Source organism: Chionomys nivalis, chromosome 14, assembly GCF_950005125.1.
Source record: "Chionomys nivalis chromosome 14, mChiNiv1.1, whole genome shotgun sequence".
Taxonomy (NCBI): domain Eukaryota; kingdom Metazoa; phylum Chordata; class Mammalia; order Rodentia; family Cricetidae; genus Chionomys; species Chionomys nivalis.
In genome coordinates, this window is record NC_080099.1 from 60,816,390 (window position 1) to 60,835,986 (window position 19,597).

The following is a 19,597-nucleotide window of genomic DNA, read 5'->3' on the forward strand; positions in this document are numbered from 1 at the left end:
AAAGTCATTGATTCATTAATTACAAATGAAATTAAAACAAAAAATAGCTTGTAAGGGTCATGCTTCTGCAATTTGAGCCCCCAGTATTTGGAATAAATAATTATATTACTTAATACTTAAAAGTTTACTGAAGTCAGGGTGGGTGGTGGCATGTGGCTTTTTAATCCCAGCACTTAGGAACAGAGACATGTGGATCTCTGTCAGTTCGAGACTAACCTGCTATACATAGTGAGTCACAGACCAGCTCCATATAGTCAGACCCCATTTCAAAAAAGCAAGCTAACAATTAATGTTTACAATCAAGCAACAAAATAAAACTCTTTGGTGGTGAGATGATGAGTGAGTTCTGTTATTTTTGCTGTTGGGGTGCTTTTTCCAAATGTTAATATTTTTGATGTTTATTTTTGGTGCTTATTACACCAAGCTTAAATTAATTTTATACAGATCGTTTAACACATACATTCTATGAATATTATTTTAAGACATTTCAGGAGAGGAAACTTTATTGCTTAATGGCGCGAGTTTACAGGGAGCTCACAACGTGAGCTTACATTTGGAGCGGATTTGTGGATTGACCGTCTATGGGAATTTTTCCTTGCCCTGTAAAACTCAGTTATTTCTGTAAGTCAAAAAATTCCCCCTGAGGCTTGGGAAACGGTTCAGGGTGTGAGAACACTTGATGTACAGGCATGAGAATTCAAGTTTGTATCCTTAGCACTGTGTAAAAACCGGGGCTATTGTGTGTGTGCCTGTAATTCTGTCTTGGCCTGCTGACAGCCAGCATTGCTCCAGGTTAAGTAAGATACCCTGTCTCAGGTTACTAAGGTTTACACTGATGAAACGGGAAACTCAACATCTTCCTCTGGCCTCCACAAATGCATGGACACATACATTCCCACACACATAGGGATGAATACACATCATACACACACATGCACACGTACACACACACATGTACACATGCACACTTTCTCCCTCACCCATAGTAAACCAAAGGGACCAGAGTTGTGGTGGGTACCAACTAAACTGGAAATTCTTAGTCTCTCTTAGGTTAAGGTATGGGGTCTCAGACTCAAGACTGGAAAGTTCCTAAGAGAATAATCTCTATGATAAAGGGAATATGTAAAGCAACCATGGCCATCTACTCTGAAGGAAATGCTTTTTAAAAAGTACTTAATTCAAGACCATGGAAATAGCTTTCTTACCGTCTATAGCCAGAACCTCAGCTGAGATTGTCTTGTTAACTATGAAAGTAGAATCTCGGTCTATGTTTTTGATAAATTTGATCTGAGCAGTTTTTGGATCAATAACAAGCAAACCACCATCATTACGACCCAGGGCATATCTGTTTTAAAATAGAAGAAAACATAAAATGTTTGTTTAACAAATATTATTCATTAGACAGCCAACACATTTATGCATGATCTAAAACTATTGTATATGTACTTGTAAACAATATCAGGGTGCTGGAAAGGTAGCTCAGTACTCAGGAACACTTGCTGCTCTCTAAGGGGGTCTGGGATTAGTTCCCAGCACCCACATGGCAGGCAGCTCAACCACCTATAATTCTAGTTCCAGGGGATCTGATGCCCTCTTCTGGTTCCATGAGAAACTGCACACATAAGGTACAAAGATACACATGCAGGTAACACACCCATCCACATTAAAATAAACATAAATAAATCTTATAAAGCAATTAAAAAACCAGAAAATCAGCATGGCATAGATCGATCATAATTCATAATCCTTACGCATGCATTCGTCTGGTTACCCAATTTTGGCTGTGAAAAATAAAATAGAACAAAGTAAAACAAACCCTGTGCCTTTGCTCTTTACACTGTGACTGTTACTCTGTACGGCTCTTTATGCTTCAGCTATTACTGACTTTGCTTTGGATTGAGCCATAATGTCTCCCCTCACTGGAGCTCACTCTTCTGATGAACTTCTAGCCTTTTCCAAGTCTCACCTGTGAAGCGCTCTCCTGATTTCCACATAGGCTAAGGCATCCCTCTTTTAGTGCCTACTAGTTTATGGGCACAATGCACTCTAATAATTTATCTTTATATCTTTTTTTGGGTTGTCTGGCTCCCCAATTTCACCCTTTCCATAGCTCTGGTTTTGGCAACTAGTGGGCGGAGCGTTATGCTGTAGTCGCTTATAGACAAAAGCTACACAAAGGCTTGAAAGGATAGAAGGTCCGTCTTACCTGACAGCCGAGGCAGCTCTACCAGTGTCTTCATCAGTAGCTTCATATGTTCCCAGGATATAACCAGCCAGTTTACTGGTGCTTATGCTCCCTGGCACAGTAAATGTCTTGGAAGGAGGATGGAATGAAATGCCTTCTTGGACATTGGTGACTTGGATGATGACTGGAATCGGCTGCACTCGGTACTGGGAGATCACGGACTGGTGGAACTCAGCTTTGTTCCTGACGGCAATGCTAAACTGCAGGCTTTGCATCTGCTCGTAATCCAGAGCCTGGAATGAAGACCAAATTTGACAGAAGGAAGCGTCACAAAAGACAAAACAAGCAAGCACAATCTGGAAGAGAGGACCTTCTAATTCTATAGAGCAAAGATAGTTTCAGAAGTGATTGCAATGTCCAATAGAGAATGCCTTTGGATTCTTAACTCATGAGACCTCGTTTTGGTAACCCGTGTTTAAAGCATAGTGTCTCCTTTCTAGATTAACAAAACATCATCAACACTTTTTAGGCTGTGAGGTAGAATTTAAGAAGTCCTGAATTCGTGGTGGTTACATGGCTCAAGTCTTCATTCTGATACATCTGAGCTGGAATCCTCAGCTTTTCTCTTCTAAATGCTACGTTCATTTTATTAATTTGTTTAAGAATATTAGTCTTTTCAGTACTGGAAACAGAACCCAGGATGTTATGCAAGGCAGGCAACTGTTCTATCACCACGCCACATCCCAGGCCTAACTTCCTGACACATAAAACCAAACTTTATCTCACCAGGTTGTTGAGAGGCTAAACAATTAAGTTCTATAATTCATTCTTTGTTTGTTTTTGGGACAGGGTTTCTTTGTGTAGTTCTGGCTGTCAATCTATAGACTAGGCTGGCCTCCAACTCAGAGATCTGCCTGCCTCTGCTTCCTGAGTGCTGGGACTAAGGACGTGCCCCACCACTACCTGGCGATTCATTTTTTTTTTAATAAACAGCCACTTGGCCATTAATAATATTGGATTCATGTGTCTTCTTTTCTGACATAAATAAAATTCCAAGGTTCAAAGGCCACCTATTGCATCTTTGTTGGCAAAAAGACCAACTAATTCTTTTTTATAGCAGTGAGCAATTAACCCAAATCCTTATGAAACCAATTTTCAGTGTTTTTTCTTGTAGCGGCTCAGTTTTCTAGTTAAGCTGGCCTAAATCAAGAGTTCGAGGTTAACAGTTCATTTATTCGTTTTTTTCTTTTTTTTTTTTTTTTAGGATGGTAGATTCGGAAATGCTAATTTTGGCTTTACCTATTTACCAGCAGAATATTTTTTAAGGGAAGAGATCTGGATTCGAGTGTCAGCTACAGGGACTGCTTGACAGTGTCAGAGTTCCCCAGCGGAAGGGAAAGTGTAGGTAAAGATGACAGAGCTGCGTGGAAGCAGGAGATGGTTTCCAGTCGAGAGCTGGGAAAGGCGTCTGAGAGGATCTGAACTGAGCACTGAAGGATGCTGGGAAGTTCTTCAGGGAAAGGTGGAGGTATCTTCAAACACCCTGCGCTGCGGAAGGATCTGAGCTGGCTGGTAGGGTAGGGTCTTGGGCACCGTAATGCAAAGGTCTGCCGCTTCATTTTGAAGTAGGTGGTCATCCGCCTGGATGGCATGTTAGAATCACGTTGCTTAATTTAAGACTCAATATGAGTGCTTGCCCCACAGACTCCTCCCACAAATCCTTTCTGTATTCCATGTAGAAAAACTGCAGGTGACGTGAAGGTGCTGTTGGCACCGGGGCCAGCTCAGCTCACTGAGAGCCAGGGGATGATTGACAGAACAGAGTAAGTCATCTTGTTTGTTTCTTTAAAAAATGTGGTAGTGGATTGGTGGCAGTGAGGAGGACAACTGGGGATAGGCAGCAGGGACACCTGCTAGACAGTATTGCAGTCAGGTAAGAGGGAAGGAGCAAGACCAGGCAGAGGCTATGTGGTAAAAGGAAGAGGAAGAAGGAAGCTATCTTTGCTTCATAGCTTGAGGCAAAACTCAACTGGCTAGCGGCTAGCGGAATGCTGTAGGAATTGTCAAGGTTCAAGGATAACAGCCAGGTGTCAAGTTTGAGAAAGGGAATGACCGACCCCAGGACATTAAATAGGGAATCACGATGATGTTGGAATTTATAACAAGATCCTTGCAGATTCAGAAGCAGTGACACTCTCTGTGAAATGTGGACCACTAAGAAGTGTTTGCAAACCTTCTAGAAGTCTCTTTGTTAGGAAAATACTATCACTCCATCTTTAAGTCAGACCCAGTGATTAAAGAAACTCCAGAATGTTTCAAGCCCAGTGCCAGAGAACATCAGCAGAGCGGCCACCGTTCTTTCGTGTCTACGCTATTTCCAGGCACAGCTGCCCTGATGGGGCTGGGGCGTCTGTCTTGCTGAACCCAAGCTTTACTCAGTGTTTTGCTTGTTACCTAGCAGAATTTGTTAAGTTTCCATTTTTTAGGGATTTTGTGATTTCTTTCTGTGATGAGATTAGTTAAAGCCCTTAAAGCATGTTGACCAATTCCCAAGCCATAATCTCATGCTTTCTTATCTCTTCTGAACTCCAATCCAACTGCAGACAGTGAATTTGATTAATATATGAAATGTCTTTTCTTTCCTGTCATGAGAGTATGCAAACCTCCCCCACCTTGTGTGTGTGCGTGCGCGCGCGCGCGCGTGTGTGTGTGTGTGTGTGTGTTAAAGAAAGTATGGTAGCTTGGAAGGAAAAAATAGTATTTCAAGAGAAGTTGTCTTTAGGCAATAGAGCTATGATCATAGCAAAATAAATGCTATCCACTTTGTTATGTTTTCTATTTTTTTAAAATAATAGAGTGGTCATATTATTGATGTAATTCATTTGTATAACTAATAGTTTGAGTTACCGTAGAATGTAAAGAAACTGAGACCTCACCTTAACCACCTTCAGGATGCCTTCGTTGGTTCTTGGATCTGTTTCAATTTCAAACCAGTTCCCCTCGTTCCCAGAGGTGAAGAAGAACACGGCCAGCCAGTTATCCGTGTGCTCCTCGTCCCAGTCAGTCACTTGAAACCGGAGTAGCTCGGCGTTCAGAGTGTTTTCCTCAATGCGCGCTGAGTACTGGAAGGGAGAAGCCAGGATTGAAGAGTCAGTGCTAGGAGTCCTGAGGGCGACCTGGCTGCAGCGCTGCAGCCACTCTGTCGGGTGCCAGGGTTGTTTGGGCGACCTGGCTGCTTAGGTCATTGTGCCCTTCCTCCGGCACTGCGTCAGCCCTCCTCCAGCTGAACAGGATGGTCCGCAGCTCCACCGCTAGAACCTCTAGAAAAGGACTCAAGAGTCCGCACTAGGGCTTACCTAAAAGAATATTTATTTTAAATAATATTTCTTCTTATTTTTCAAATTATGTGTTATTTATCCCTTAACTGCCATATTTGAATTTTTTTGTTTGTTAGATTTTGTTTCTGGTTTTTTTTTTTTTTTTTTTTTTTTGTTTTGTTTTTTTGACAGCATTTCTCTGCGTAGCCTTGGCTGTTCTGGAACTCACTTTGTAGGCCAAGCTGGCCTCCAACTCATAGACCTTCCTTTGTCTCCCAAGTGCTGAGTGAGATTAAAGGCATGCACCACCACCGCTCTACCTAAACTATTTTTTAAAATAGAAAAACATAGAAAATTTAAAGCCCAACAAACGTATAGTTAATAAATTGGGATGCAAAACTGTTAATCACATATAAAAATGGTTCTTCAAGGACAGGCCCGGGGGACATACCTGAGAATCCCTAAGCACGGGGAAGTTGTCATTGACGTCCTTCACCTTAATGCTGCATTCGCATTGAGTGGACAGTCCCGTTCCATCATTGTCTGTACCACTCACAACCAGATGGTAGCTACTGATTTGCTGAATTTGGAGAAAAAGAATAAAATTTACGAGTGGCCATGAAAACATTTAAGATCGTGAATGGTGGCTCATGCACGCTGTTAGCTGTCCATGGTGGAGAGGGACTGGTGTGGCTCCAGATGACTGGGTGGAGGTGTTGAGGGGCTGGAAGAGGCTTCCTCTTTGGCCAACTTCTGTAGGTAGCAGTATAGATGTAGAGCAAAAATAGGAATGAGGTGTGCTGTGCCTGTCTGAGAAAATGAGGGGTGCTGTGCCTGTCTGAGAGAAGCTCACTTGTGGCGTTTCTCTGCCAGTCTGTTGGGAAAACCATTTGTGTGAAGGAAATGTGTACCTGAGTAGCCTGCTCTGGAGATACATGGTGGTGGGGGATGAAGAGAGGGGAAAGGAAGAGATCCTTCGGTGTCTGGAAGGAGAGGTTAGCCTGCCCTGGAGATATGTGTTTGTGGGGGATGAAGAGGGGGGAGAGGAAGAGATCCTTCGGTGTCTGGAAGGAGAGGTAAAAATAAATGGTGATGTCTAGAGGAAGGGTGTGCCTTCAGACTTTTATGACAGATAGAAATCTCCTCATCTAAGAATTTTCTCCCATTCTTTAGGAATGAATCCCAGTGTAGTCTGCTTCTACACACCAGCGTCTTCTTCAACCCCATTTGAGCTGTCGTCTGAGAGGTATTGTCCCGGGTACACACGCTACTACAGCGGAATCACACCCATGGAGGCAGGGTCCTCCAGACGGTGTCTTTGTATTCTCTGTGTATCCTCAGATAAAATGGAGGCACTCTCTTGGGTTGCTAGTCGTCAAACCCTTTAGGATTTTTCTTTTTTTGATGCTTCCAGGTAATCTGCCTTACCTCTCGATCAAGAGAACTGGTCAAAGTGCGTACTTCTCCCGTGTTTCTGCTGATGAGGAACATGGGCATGCCTGCAGGCTCCTGGGAGACGATTTTGAAGGCAATTTTAGAGTTCATATGGTTTGGTTCATCTGCGTCTGTGGCGTTTAGGATCATTACCAGTGAATCTAGGAATATAGGAAAATTGTCAAAGACATTACATTCACATCAAAGAGCCAAACTAGTTTAGCACTGATTCCTATTCTATCTATCTATCTATCTATCTATCTATCTATCTATCTATCTATATATATATACATATATATATATATATATTTTTTTTAAACTACCTGTTTGCTTAAAACAAAAACAAAGTATGTCACTGTTTTTGTTTCTTTCTGTTGGCTTTCAGAAAAATCTTCCAATGTTCCCTCAGCCTTGACTTTGTTGAGGTTGGGGTTATCTTCTAGCTGGAGTTCTCCCCCAAATAGATGTACCTGTGTGTTTCATTGACTTTTTTGAGGTTGGGGCTATCTTCTGGCTGTAGTCCTTCTCCAGATAGATGCACCTGCGTGTTTCCTTTTAAATATGACCCAAGGAATGTGAACATATCTCAGCTTCCTATACTCTAAACTCATTGCGCTTGTGCATTAGGCTGCCCAGGAGGCCTCTTCATGTTTGGGACTCGCACAGAGGTTGTATGCCTAGGCACTAGTTTCATGACGGGACTATAATCCACAAACGTAATTCTGATGGGTAATTGTTGAGAGTTACTACAAAATTTGGAAAAGAAATCTCAGACTATCGTGATGAGGTGTTTTTTTTTTTGTTATTAAACTACAGAGTAAAAGAACAGAATAGTTTTTAAAAATGGTATAATGATATGTATAGTTGAAAGTCATGGATAGGAGGTGGTTGATGCTGCTAAAGACTTACTTGAAGCACTGTTTTCTTCAATTTCACCCTTGAATATGGTTTGTGAAAATATCGGAGCATTATCATTGACATCTAAAATTTTCACTGTCAATATGAGTGGTCTCTCTACATCTTGTCCCAGGGCGTTTAGAGCTCGGCATGTGATCTAGAGACAAAGGGAGAATAGCCATTATCACTATATGGAGCTAGTTTGAATATGATTAACACCCGTAGAAATTAGAGCAATGCTGGTATTTACAAAAGTTAACGAGAAAGGAAGAAAGAACATTTCTCCCAGTGTGGGTAAAGGGAAAGGTTCCCACTCTTGCTGTTGTCCAGCTGCTCTTCCTTCAAGCTGCTGCATTTTGGCAAAATGAAGTTCTGGAATATGTCCCCAGTCCCTCCCCTACTCCCTGTCATCCCCCACTCTCTGGTATATTATCCTAGGGAAATAAACCATGGGGTGGGGGTTAGTAAAAGGATGAATTTTATTCACTGGTAGTCTAATCCATGTAATAATTTCTTCTTTTGCAAACCTACCTGGAGAGGAGCTACAAGCTAACTTCACAAAGTACATGGAGAAGGCTAGCTTGACTGGGGACTCACCAGGAAGCTCGGGGTTTCCTCACGATCAACTATGGCTGTTATGTTAATATCACCATTGTTTGGGTCAACAACAAAGATTCCAAAAGGGGGCTGATCAATTCCCACCCCAGAAATTCGGTAGGTAATTTTCTGGGTTGCTTGAAAATCGGAAGTGATCTGTAAGGAAAGAAAATGGCTTAAATGTCAAGCCGACCCTTGACGAGCCTTCTCTGGATTCCTGCACATTCTAAAGTCTTCTGTTCACTGGACCCACCCTTTCCATTGCTGACATTTATTCTTGCTCTATTTATTTATTAGAGAGTCAGAATAAAAAATCAAGTACAGTTGCTCTGCTCACCAGCATGGACCAAGAATGAGAAGCCATTCTGAGTGCTTATTTGGGTCGTGGTGCCATGGTGGGAATGTTAAAATGTTGTAAGAAAACAAAGGAGGCTTAGTGGTGAGAAAGCTTCTTCTGGATGCCCAATCCTTATTTACCATTTACAAAAGGATGCTCCCGTAAGTCGGGGGAAGTGACAAGGAAAGGGGAAACAGAATAAGGTAACAGATGTTCAGAGTATGTGTGAACATGGACTGATTTTTTTTTTTTTATAATCTTAAAGATGTTTAGCAGAGTGAAGAGTACAGAGCTCAGGAGACAGCTCATTGTCCAGCCTCAGCAGTCGCCATCCATGGCCACGCCCACACTCACTCCCAGTCATCTAATTGCTATCTCTTTCTATGTTTAGCCTTGTTTAATAGAATCTGGACAGGCACAGGCTTATGCATTAAAATGAGCCAATATATTTCTTAATCCTTTTTTATAGCTCTAGAGGCTATCATTCCTATCTTTCTTCTTTTACATTATTATTATTGGAGTTTTGCTGTAGAGGTTGTTGTTCTGTGGACTTTCCAGGCTGCATAATGTTGAGTGGAGTTCCTACATTGTCTTTAATTTGCATGTAATATGTTTATTCTAAAGCTCACACTGCTTCTGTCAATATGACTTACCTTGGCAATGGGATTTCTTTTTGAGTTGTCTTCTCTTTCTCTGCAGGGCTTGGCAAATTTTACCCATTCACGTTTGTACCTTCTTTTGACAGGCTGCACTGCTGTCCCATCTTCTCCGTGCTGTCCTCCTGACTGTGTTGAAAGAAACCCCGATTTATCGCATCCATGACCGGCAGTCTTTGCTTTGAATATTGATCATAGATAGATACCTACGCCGATAACCTTTATGTTTCTACTTTGATGAGCATTTGCTCACCTGACCCTTTGTCGAGAAGCAGCATTAAATAGGTCATCACAAAGCTATGTGATATTTAATCTTACTATTTAGTCAATTTGATTTCCCCTATAAACTCCATAGTAGGATTTGACTTCTTGTTTATTTGAGCTATGAAGAAAGGAGCCAGACATAGCAGTGGATGCCTGCAAGCAAGCACTAGGGAGGCTGAGGCAGGAAGATTGCCAGGAGTTCAAAGCTAGCCTGGTCGGCACAGTGAGTACCCGGCTAGGCAGCACTTCCCAGAAGAGTGGTCCTCAAGAGAAGAGAGCCAAGCAACCAACCCAGAATCCAATAGAAAATAAGATAAAAAACAAGACCATATAAGACAATAATCATAATATGTATAGATAACTTTAAAATATCTTGGGTTATTTGCTAGAATTTTAGTTTTACACATTTTTACAGTTGAATTATCAAATAATTAAATGCTTTTCTCAATATAACTAAGTTTTACCAGTGAAGCGATTCTAATGATGCAGGCTGCACACTTTACCTCTGTTCGCAGCTCCCCGTGCACCAGCAGCACCTGCAGACATCAAATAGAAACAAGCTCCACGTGAGTTCCCCAAACAGGTGACTGGAAAGCCAGCCATCCTTATCACTGCATCCTGTTCTTCAGCTCGTTCGTTTCTAGTTTTAAAACAAACAGTTTGCAGAAGCATCCCGAAGTGTAAAATTCTACCAGGAAAAGGAATATTCTCTAAATAAACAAGGTCCTCAACTTTTTCGATCTGACTTTAGACATTTTAAGAATTTGTTTTACTTTATGTCTATGGATATTTTGCCTGCATGTATGTGTGTGCACCATGTGTGCTTCTGCTCAGTGCCCCACAGCTGGAATTTAGAATGGCTGTGAGCTGCCATGTCAGTGATGAGAGTTGCGCCTGGGTCCTCTACAAAAGCACCAAGAGTTATTAATTCTTAAGATATGTCTCCAGTACTGTGCTTCAGATTTTTTTATGCCAGAAAAGAGGAATCCATCAGTGGTTAGAGGCTGATGCTGCAGGATAGACAAACCTGGGCTATACAGTGACTGCAGATCAGCCTGGACTTCAAAATAAAACCCTGTCTCAAAACAAAACAACAAAAGCAAGGAAGAAGATTCACAGCCACCCCACAACACCATCATCATCACCATTGCCACCATTATCACCATCTCCTTGACTGTAAAATTACACTTTCAGGCAGTTTCAGTCACTAGATGTTTCTTACACAGTTATCATATAAAAACCTCCCAGAAATCATTGCTTCAGGAACTGTTATGATAAACTCCTGCAAGTGGCCACATAGTTATTGACAGCTGTCATGCTGGGCATGTTGGTGCATGCCTACAATCCCAGCATGTGGGAAGCTAAGGTAGGAGGATAGTCAGGAAGACATAGCAGGACTTTGTCTCAAAAAACTAGGATGAAAAAAAAGCAACAACAAAATCAAAACCCCAAACCTCTATTATCTATCACGTGTGCTTATACAAAAGCAACTTCAGATTAACTCCTTCTAAAGACAGGTTCTTTTGTTCCTCACTTTTTTATCCCCCGTCCTCTTTTTAAAGCTGAACTAGAGTAAAGATAATAGGACAAAACTATTCTGGTTTATGAAAATGGAACCTTTTTCTAAAAGCAGGGGTTGTCCTATGCCGGTCTTAAGTGCTGTTTGCTGTAGGGCATGAATCTGTTCTTCCTACTGTAACATAAACATTACACTTCATTTTAAATTCCAGACGTGGTGGTGTTGTCTTCAACCCCAGCACACAGGAGACAGTGGCAGGTGGGTCTCTGTGAGTCTGAGACTATCCTGGTTTACATAGTGAGTTCTAGGCTAGGCAGAGTTACGTGAGACCATGTCTCAAACAAACACACACACAAACAAAAACAAGAGTTTCATTGTGTGCTACGAGGACAAAAGAAGTTGGGCTGCCTGGGACCTTTGCTTTCTTCGGAGCCCACAGCCTGGCACCTGGATTGCTTTCCACCTGGAATGCGTTCCTGCTCCTCACGGCCCACCTACAGGTGATTCATCCAGTCAAGCACCAGCATGCTACATGAAGCTGCCTTCACTAATGGCTCCCTCTCTGAGTTTGTACAGCTCACATTCTCTTTAAGGGCATGTAGCTCACAAACGCTCCCTGTTTGTTACTGTTTTATGAGTAGTAAAGAATTTCTTCATGAGCTTTCCAAGTCCTGGGTCTTACGCTATTGCTCTTTCCTATTCAGGTGTTCCCTGAGTGTGAGATCCGAAGAAAAGAAGGCCATGGAAAACAAATTACAGGGTAAATTTAGGAGTGTGATAGTGGTGGTGACTTACAGAACATTGTGATTAATATTGCTATTGTTTATTGCAACCACCTGAAGAAGATTTGATTATATAACCCCCGTTTTTATGTATATAGAGATGCAGGAACACGGATACACTCTCCCTGTTTAAGAACCCTTGATGAGCTAGGGTTTGAAACATAGCCACTTTATCTTCAGGGTGTGTGCATTGCTGTGACAATAGATTCTAACCCCAACCTAACGTAAACACAGAGAAGATAGTTATATGACTGTGACTTAGATTTTTATCTGGCCAAAGGCTGTGGTTGATCCTGAAACAATGTAGACTTATTACATCATTTATTTTTAAAGATTATAATGAACAGGTAGGTCCAAGTCTTAACATATGATCAACCCCTCCATCATTTCATCTGAAATTCTAATTTTAAATAGCATCTCAAGATGATGCCCCAACATCGTGCAATCTCTGAGGAAAGAAGGGACCAGTATGCTGTGATCACTGACCGTTCTTTCTCATCTGACTGTATGGGGAAGGATGGGCTGGGCGTGCTCCCCTTTACAGGAAAAGTGGAGTCATCCAGAAACCATGAGTCACGTCTGTGCTGGCTCCGTGGAGAATGGGGCTTCTATAGACCTTAAAGCCCTGATTTACCTTCCCAGGCAAGCAAAGCCTAGTCTGTGGAGAATTAGCAGAGCAGACCACGGGTTATCGCATTTCCAGTGCTCTCAAAGAACCAGAGCCACAAATGACTTCTCCATTTAAACTCTCTTCTTTTAAGCCTGATCTCAAAGAGTGCCCCTTCATTTTAGTGTTGCGGAAAGATGCTCTTTGTTTCTGGAAACATGAGAGATACCATAGGAAATATTTCTGAATGCGGAACCATTATTTTTTGGCTGGCTGGAACTGTGATTGCAGCTCTATATTAATTCTGAAGGCCGTGGAGCCTTTGGAGGGGGGCCCTGGCTGGAGAATCAGGTCACCGAGGGTGGGGCTCAGAAAGTTGCCTCCTTCTCTAGTCCCAGCAAGCCCTCTTTGCCTCCTGTGTGAGCAGCTATTGATGTAAGATTCTCTTGGCATGAGCTTTGCCATCATGCTTCCCAGTGGCAGACTGGAATCACTGGCCAAAATAAAGCTAGCCTCCCTTAAGGTTTCTGTCAGCTGCCTGCAGCAGCTGCGAGAAAAGCAGCTTACACAGCCACTGCCTGTTTCCAAAGGTATCACAGCGCCCGCCACGCTCCCCGCTGGGGAGTTCAGATAATAACATAGGTAACTCAAAGAAGTCATTACAGAGTTTAAGTATGATTTTAGATTTATACCTTTCAGGCAAGAAATGTCATGAAATGCCCATAGGCTGGTGTTTCACTGCTATAATTGATCAACTAGTGAGAAACTGATTGTAAGCACATAGGTCATAGCAGCCCTTCAGGACACGTTTGATAAATGAGTTACCCAGTGCACAGCTCAGAAGAATGAGTGACTTCTTCTAATTTCTATGTGGAAGCTCCTTCACTTATGGTGTGCAATGTCCTAATAACCCATTGTAAGCTGGAAATACTGATCTGCACGTGCATGTAACATCCATAACCCTCTGAACATCATAGTTTAGTTTGCATCCTCAGAACACTTACTATAGTCTATGGTGGGGGAATCATCTAATACAGAGGCCGTTCTATAACGAAGCATTGAGTACTTCATGCAATTTATTGGATTTTACACTAAAAACAAAACACCAAGGGTTGTATAAATATGAAGCAGAAAAAATTTAAGTGTAAGTCAGGACTGTGTAGAAATTTTGAATTTTAAAGCCACAAAACATCCTAATAAATGTTATATTCATCAAGACAAAGACAAATTCTCCAACTGAATAATATATATTAAATTGTTTAGAAATTAGTATTTAATTTCAGGCAGTTCAGTTTTCGAGAACTGATATGTAAACTCAATTAATTTAGAAAGCTGATTTTTTTTTTTCCTGCAGTGAAGAGAAGCCAAGTAAAAGTAATACCCTTGGTTGCTTGTGGATGTTCCATTTGGATGCATTGGAGGATGCTGTGTCAGGTGTGCTGGTACGAACCTGGACCCTGCACACTGGTTTTCTTTTTAATAGTGTGTGTGTGTGTGTGTCTGTGTGTGTGCATGTGAGACCATGTGTGTGAGGTCAGAGGGCAACCTTAGGTGTCAGTCGGTCTTCATCCATCTTGCATAAGGTAAGAGCTCTGGTTCTGGGCCACAAGCATCCAGGGATTCCTGTCTCTCCCTACTGTCTTCCCAGAGGCATGTTCTGATTACATGTGTGTACCACATGTTCTGATTACATGTGTATACTGTGTGTTCTGATTACATGTGTATACTGTGTGTTCTGATTACATGTGTATACTGCGTGTTCTGATTACATGTGTATACTTTGTGTTCTGATTACATGTGTATACTGCGTGTTCTGATCACATGTGTATACTGCGTGTTCTGATTACATGTGTATACTGCATGTTCTGATTACATTTGCTCGGCAACCCCCTGAGCCATCTTCCTAGTCTCCAGGCTGATTTAAATCCTGGTCCCAGACATATACCACTATATGGCTTGGGAACATGACCCAGTCCTTGCCTTTCCTCATCTGCCGTAGTGAGATCACACCACTTCTTATTTGCATGTCGTTTGTTGTAGGGATTGAACTATGAGCCCAAGTGCATAGTAGGTGTTAGTAATTTCGGCAGAATAACAAGAGAAGGAAAAGGCTATTAAAAGCCCTTTGATTAGTACAGAGACTCCTTAACACAGCACTACACTGTACCGCTGTGCAGGCTGCTCCTTGCAAACTTCCGGGTGCTGCTTCCACTGCAGATCCCGTGAATGCACCCACTGAAGTTGTGCAATGCACAGCCTGGCCCGCGGCGCTGCATTAAGAAAAAGTGTGCATTAAGCAGATTCAATTATTCGTCATGTAATTATGGACGACCAACCCATCATCTGTGTAATTTCCTCATGAGGCATTTCCCCAAACAAGCCCTCACCTTAGGCTATCAGATTGACTTTTTACTGGAAAGGAAGCACCAAGAGCTAAGAGATTTACGAGAAACCTCTGGGACACGGAGTGTTCTAGTTAGGGATGAGAACCGGCTTCTGGTATTAAGCAAGCCGGAAGGCTAATTGGTAGAAATAATTGCGTCTATCCCAGCTGCTGCCCAAGCCAGGCAGCGTTAGGCAGGAGTCCTGGCAAGGTTCCTCTGCCTTTAGAATTTTGAATTTCGAAGAGATTCAGTGGGACTCATCTCCATATGTATTCATCAGGGGAGGAAACAACCATCTCACTAATCAAGACAGGAAGAGATACTTCTAAGACTTCCATTGACTGAGGTGGGATCTTTGACTTAAAACTGTTTTTTATAAACTTCGATGGGGCAGAGAAAGATGGCTGGAAGGGATCTTGCTAGTTTTAGGGGATATTCTACTCATGACCTGTCACTCTTCCCCTTTACCACAGCAGCTTAAAAAGTTGTGTTAGGGTTGGGTGGTGGCGGCGCAAGCCTTCTTTAATCCCAGCACTTGGGAGGCAGAGGTAGGTGGCCAGACTGGTCTACAAGAGTAAGTTCCAGGCCAGGCTCTAAAACTACAGTGAAGCCCTGTCTTGAAAAAACAAAAACAAACAAACAAACAAAAAACAAAACAAAAGCTGTGTTAAACCTTCGGGTTTGGCATTGTCACATGAAATTGACAAGCTCATTCTTCGGGTAAGGAGTGTTATGGCACAGGATGTGTGCTAGTTTGTTAACTATGCAGCGGGGAATGGTGGGTTTCTCTGAGGATAATCTTTATTTTCAGAAGTGAATCTCTGAAGGGGAGCATCTTCCCTGAAAAGTTTTTCTGATTTTGTGTTATGTGAAATAAATCAGATACATATAAATGACTGATAAATCTGACACCTTAAAAGGGATATTCAGGTTCACTTCATACCTACGTATTCCAAAGAATTAATCTTAAAGCCCAAATAGCAGAGATTTTTGAGAAAAACCTCTACATTAGAAAGCATGTCATTTTCCAACACTCACAGTATATTTAAGATTGGCTTTTTTTTTCCCTGTAACTTTCAAAACATTCGTTTCAGAAATGTTTTTTAAATTTTTTATTTGAGTATTCGTATGTAAAGGTGAATAGTGTGTGTATGTGTGTGTGTGTTATGTATTTACATGTGCCTGGAGGTCAGAGGGCACTGGGTATGTTCACTATCGCTCTTTATTCCCTTGAGACAGGGTCTGTCACTGAACATGATACTAGGTTAACGGGCAGCAAGACCCAGCAGTCCTCCTTCTCCATTTCCCATAGTGGGAAGCTTCAGTCAAATGGCCATACCTGGTTTTACATGGGTCTTGAGGATTCAAATGCACATCTTCATGTTTGTTCAACAAGCTCTGTTAACCTACTGGGACATCTCCCCAGCCCCACACATCATAATAAACTCTAACTGAAGAAACATGTTTGTTTATCTTTCCTTGACATATTAAAATGGATGTCAGTGGTTACTTAAAGCATTAAAACACAATACTGATGTCATCAAGAATCACCCGTAGAATGGAAACACCGCAAGTGGATGGTATCAGAGTTTTTCAAACACTTTTGTTTCTCCAAGCACTTGGGTGAACATGGTGACACTCCCTTCTCACTGTGGGCAAAATAGAGAGGTAGGGGGAGGACTAAGGTGATTCACTCTCTACTGTTATAACTTTTTGTTGCTTGTTTTTTGAGACATGGTCTCTCTACAGAGCCCTGACTATTCTGGAACTTACTATGTAGACCAGACTAACCTTGAACTCACAGATCATCTGCCTCTCAAGTGACGGGGTTAAAGGTATGTGCTACCATATCCAGTCTAAGACGATTTTCTGTTGACAATGGAGAACACAGGACCTGGAGTGAGTCACTGAAACAGCTGCACAGTCAAGCCTAGGTCTTGTTGTTACATCTCACGTTACAGCGCTGTCAATGACCTTGTGTGGTGTGTGCGATGGGAAAGGGACCTAGAAACCTCCAGACATGTCTTTCAACTTTCAGACACCACCCTTCAACAACAAATGATGCCTGCACTCTGAGAACATTGCCTTTTACCCGTAACCACATTATGTCAAAATTCTGGGTGGCTCCGCGTTCTAAAAGGATTCCATTTGCCTTCACAGAATGAACCTTTCTATGTCACATTCCTCTACCTTTGTAAATTGTGCCCTGATCCCCTAAAAGACAGTTTCGGTCCAGTCAAACCGGTAGCTCCACAGCCCCCGGCAGAAGCCACAACTGCCCTGTCTTTGCTTGTATCGGTCTGACAGTAGTTCGGTCCATCCCCACTTAGGGAATCTCAACTCCCACTCAATCCACGGAGTCTTAGCTGCCTACACCGCCCTCTGCAAGTAGAATTAGGACAGAGCTTTGCTTAATGTGAAGCACAAATGCCACCTACATGAACAGTTTTAAATTTTCTTATACTTTTATCAAAAGGTTAAAAAGTTAATTAGTGGTATATTTAATTTAATTTACTGAAAAAGATTACAATTTCAGTATGTAACAAAATAAAAACTAGTAACATCTTTTATACTCTTTTGTTATGTTGTATGTTTTCCATTTAACAGCATATCTCTTCTCAAAGAAATTATGTCCCAAGTGAAAAATGTCCATGTATGGATAGTGGTTATGATATTGCACAGCTTACATTTAGACCCTTCATTTTTTCCCCTCTCTATTTCTGTCTCTCTTCGTCTCTGTCTCTCTTCCCTTTTACCCTTCCTTACCCTCCCTCTCCCTTCCTCCCTATCTTATATGTTCTAACTTCCTTATCACCAGCATCATAAGAGAACTGAAGGTTGATTCAAAGTTAAAAGAGGCCTTGTTCAATCATTAGTTCAGTTTTTAAAAAGCGGTGCAATGCCTACTTTCTGTCTGAGCTCTGTCACATGAGGGAGAGTTGAGTTTTTCTTCCACACGAGGTGTCTGTTATAATGGCAGACAACTTTACTTTTCAGGTAGTCCTTGAGATCTGTCTCCCTGTAACTTTTAAAAATCATTGTTCTCTGTGTTTTGAAGTGAGGTAATGGCAAGAATGGCTGCTGAGGCCGAGTTTGTCATCTACAACGTGGTGATAAACTTTGGTGATTTCCCTGTATTTATTTATATTCAAGTTTTTGGTGAACTTCATGTATGAGATAAGTCATATTTTTGCCTCACTAATACAATGATTAAAGCATAAACTAGCTTATAGAATCTGAGCTAATTCTTTCCCTCTTGATTTTTTTTGTCTATCAGAAAACATGTAACATTTCCCCAGTCAACAAAAGAGCTACATGAACATGTAAAGCTCATGTCACCCCTCCCCAAGGCTCGATATAGTCTGTACATAATGGCTAAATGTAAAACCGGTTTTCTTAATAATCCTCCCAACTTGTCTAGAATCAAAATTACTTTGATTTTAGTTCAACGGTTGATGAGTATTCTAAAAACAAGTCGGGTGTCAAGATCAGGCATGCAGAGCTCTCAGCCATACCTTACCAGGAGATGTGTAATCCCGGAGAACAGAAGTGCCTGTGTGGTGCATGTTTTCATTTGGGTGTTGGAAAAATAATGCGCTGCTTTGAAGAAAACGAAGGTCATGGGAAACAAAACGTGGGATTGGGATGAGTTAATCTGATCACTGAAGAAATGTGAAATAACTGTATTAAATAAACTTTTTTTCCTGCTTTACACTTCTCATCAAAATTGAACATTAAGAAAATCAAAAAAAGAAGAAATGTAAAAATTTCAGTTTAACGCTTAGTTTTGCTGTGTCCTCTTTAGAATGTACATCAGGGATTCAGCAAACAAAGCCAATTTTCTGATCTATGCAAGGAAGCAGAGAGAGTTTTCTAGTGTTAGAAAAAGAAGGGACTTACCATCAAGAGGACCAGAGGCCCCAGGGCTCTGGGGAAAAGGCAGGTCATTGTCGCTGGTGTCCCCGGTGAACAAATCCAAGCCTCTTGCTGCCTCTCCTCACCTGAGTGTCTGTATCCAAGGTCTGAAACTCCCTTCTGGCAGTGGTGGCTCTCTTGTCTGCCCTAGGACTCTCCTGGTGGCCTGCTAGTCTGTTCCTCCCCACCCCAAGCCAAGGATTGGTCTCAGCTGAAATGCTTGCATCACTGCCTCCCAGGTAAAAGCTGAGACACACCTCAGTTCCTACAGCAATGGAATCCTTTGTTGGAAGCAAAATGAGATGTTCACAGGCTAAAGGCAAGAGTCGACTAGGAAGGTACCAGATGAATAACACATTAATCATGGCATGAAAGTACAAGAGCTGGCCCTACCACACTTAAAAAAAAAAAAAAAAGATCTAGTTGGCTTCTTATGGTCATAGCTAAAAACTAGAAAGCAGAAGAGGAAACAGAAAATCCCCAAACCTGCTTGTGGAAAAGTACTTGTTTTCAGGCTGTGTGTGGGTAAGGGGTGCATCTTAATTAATAATGTATGTTATTGAAAGGTCTATAAGTAACAAAGAAAGGAGCCATATCTAGCCACAATGAATGCAGAGTTTGAATAAAATCAATTAGCAATAACTAGAAACAAGCAGCTCCATGGGTGTCCTGGGGTTTGAGGTACATGACTAATGTATTGCAG

At 41.8% G+C, this 19,597-nt stretch overlaps 1 protein-coding gene across 1 annotated transcript in view; it reads right to left on the bottom strand.

The window, feature by feature from the left end:
- Dsg3 (desmoglein 3) overlaps positions 1-18,927 on the bottom strand; it is a 29,643-nt gene extending 10,716 nt beyond the window's left edge. Inside the window, exons 1-11 of the mRNA XM_057789165.1 lie at positions 18,876-18,927; positions 18,262-18,290; positions 16,319-16,334; positions 9,421-9,548; positions 8,431-8,586; positions 7,846-7,990; positions 6,931-7,097; positions 5,954-6,082; positions 5,122-5,307; positions 2,207-2,478; positions 1,206-1,345 (exon numbers count right to left, since the gene is read on the bottom strand). Coding sequence (XP_057645148.1) covers positions 1,206-1,345; positions 2,207-2,478; positions 5,122-5,307; positions 5,954-6,082; positions 6,931-7,097; positions 7,846-7,990; positions 8,431-8,586; positions 9,421-9,548; positions 16,319-16,334; positions 18,262-18,290; positions 18,876-18,927 — 1,420 coding nt within the window. The remainder of the gene's footprint in view (positions 1-1,205; positions 1,346-2,206; positions 2,479-5,121; positions 5,308-5,953; positions 6,083-6,930; positions 7,098-7,845; positions 7,991-8,430; positions 8,587-9,420; positions 9,549-16,318; positions 16,335-18,261; positions 18,291-18,875) is intronic.
- Positions 18,928-19,597: the final 670 nt, after the last annotated feature.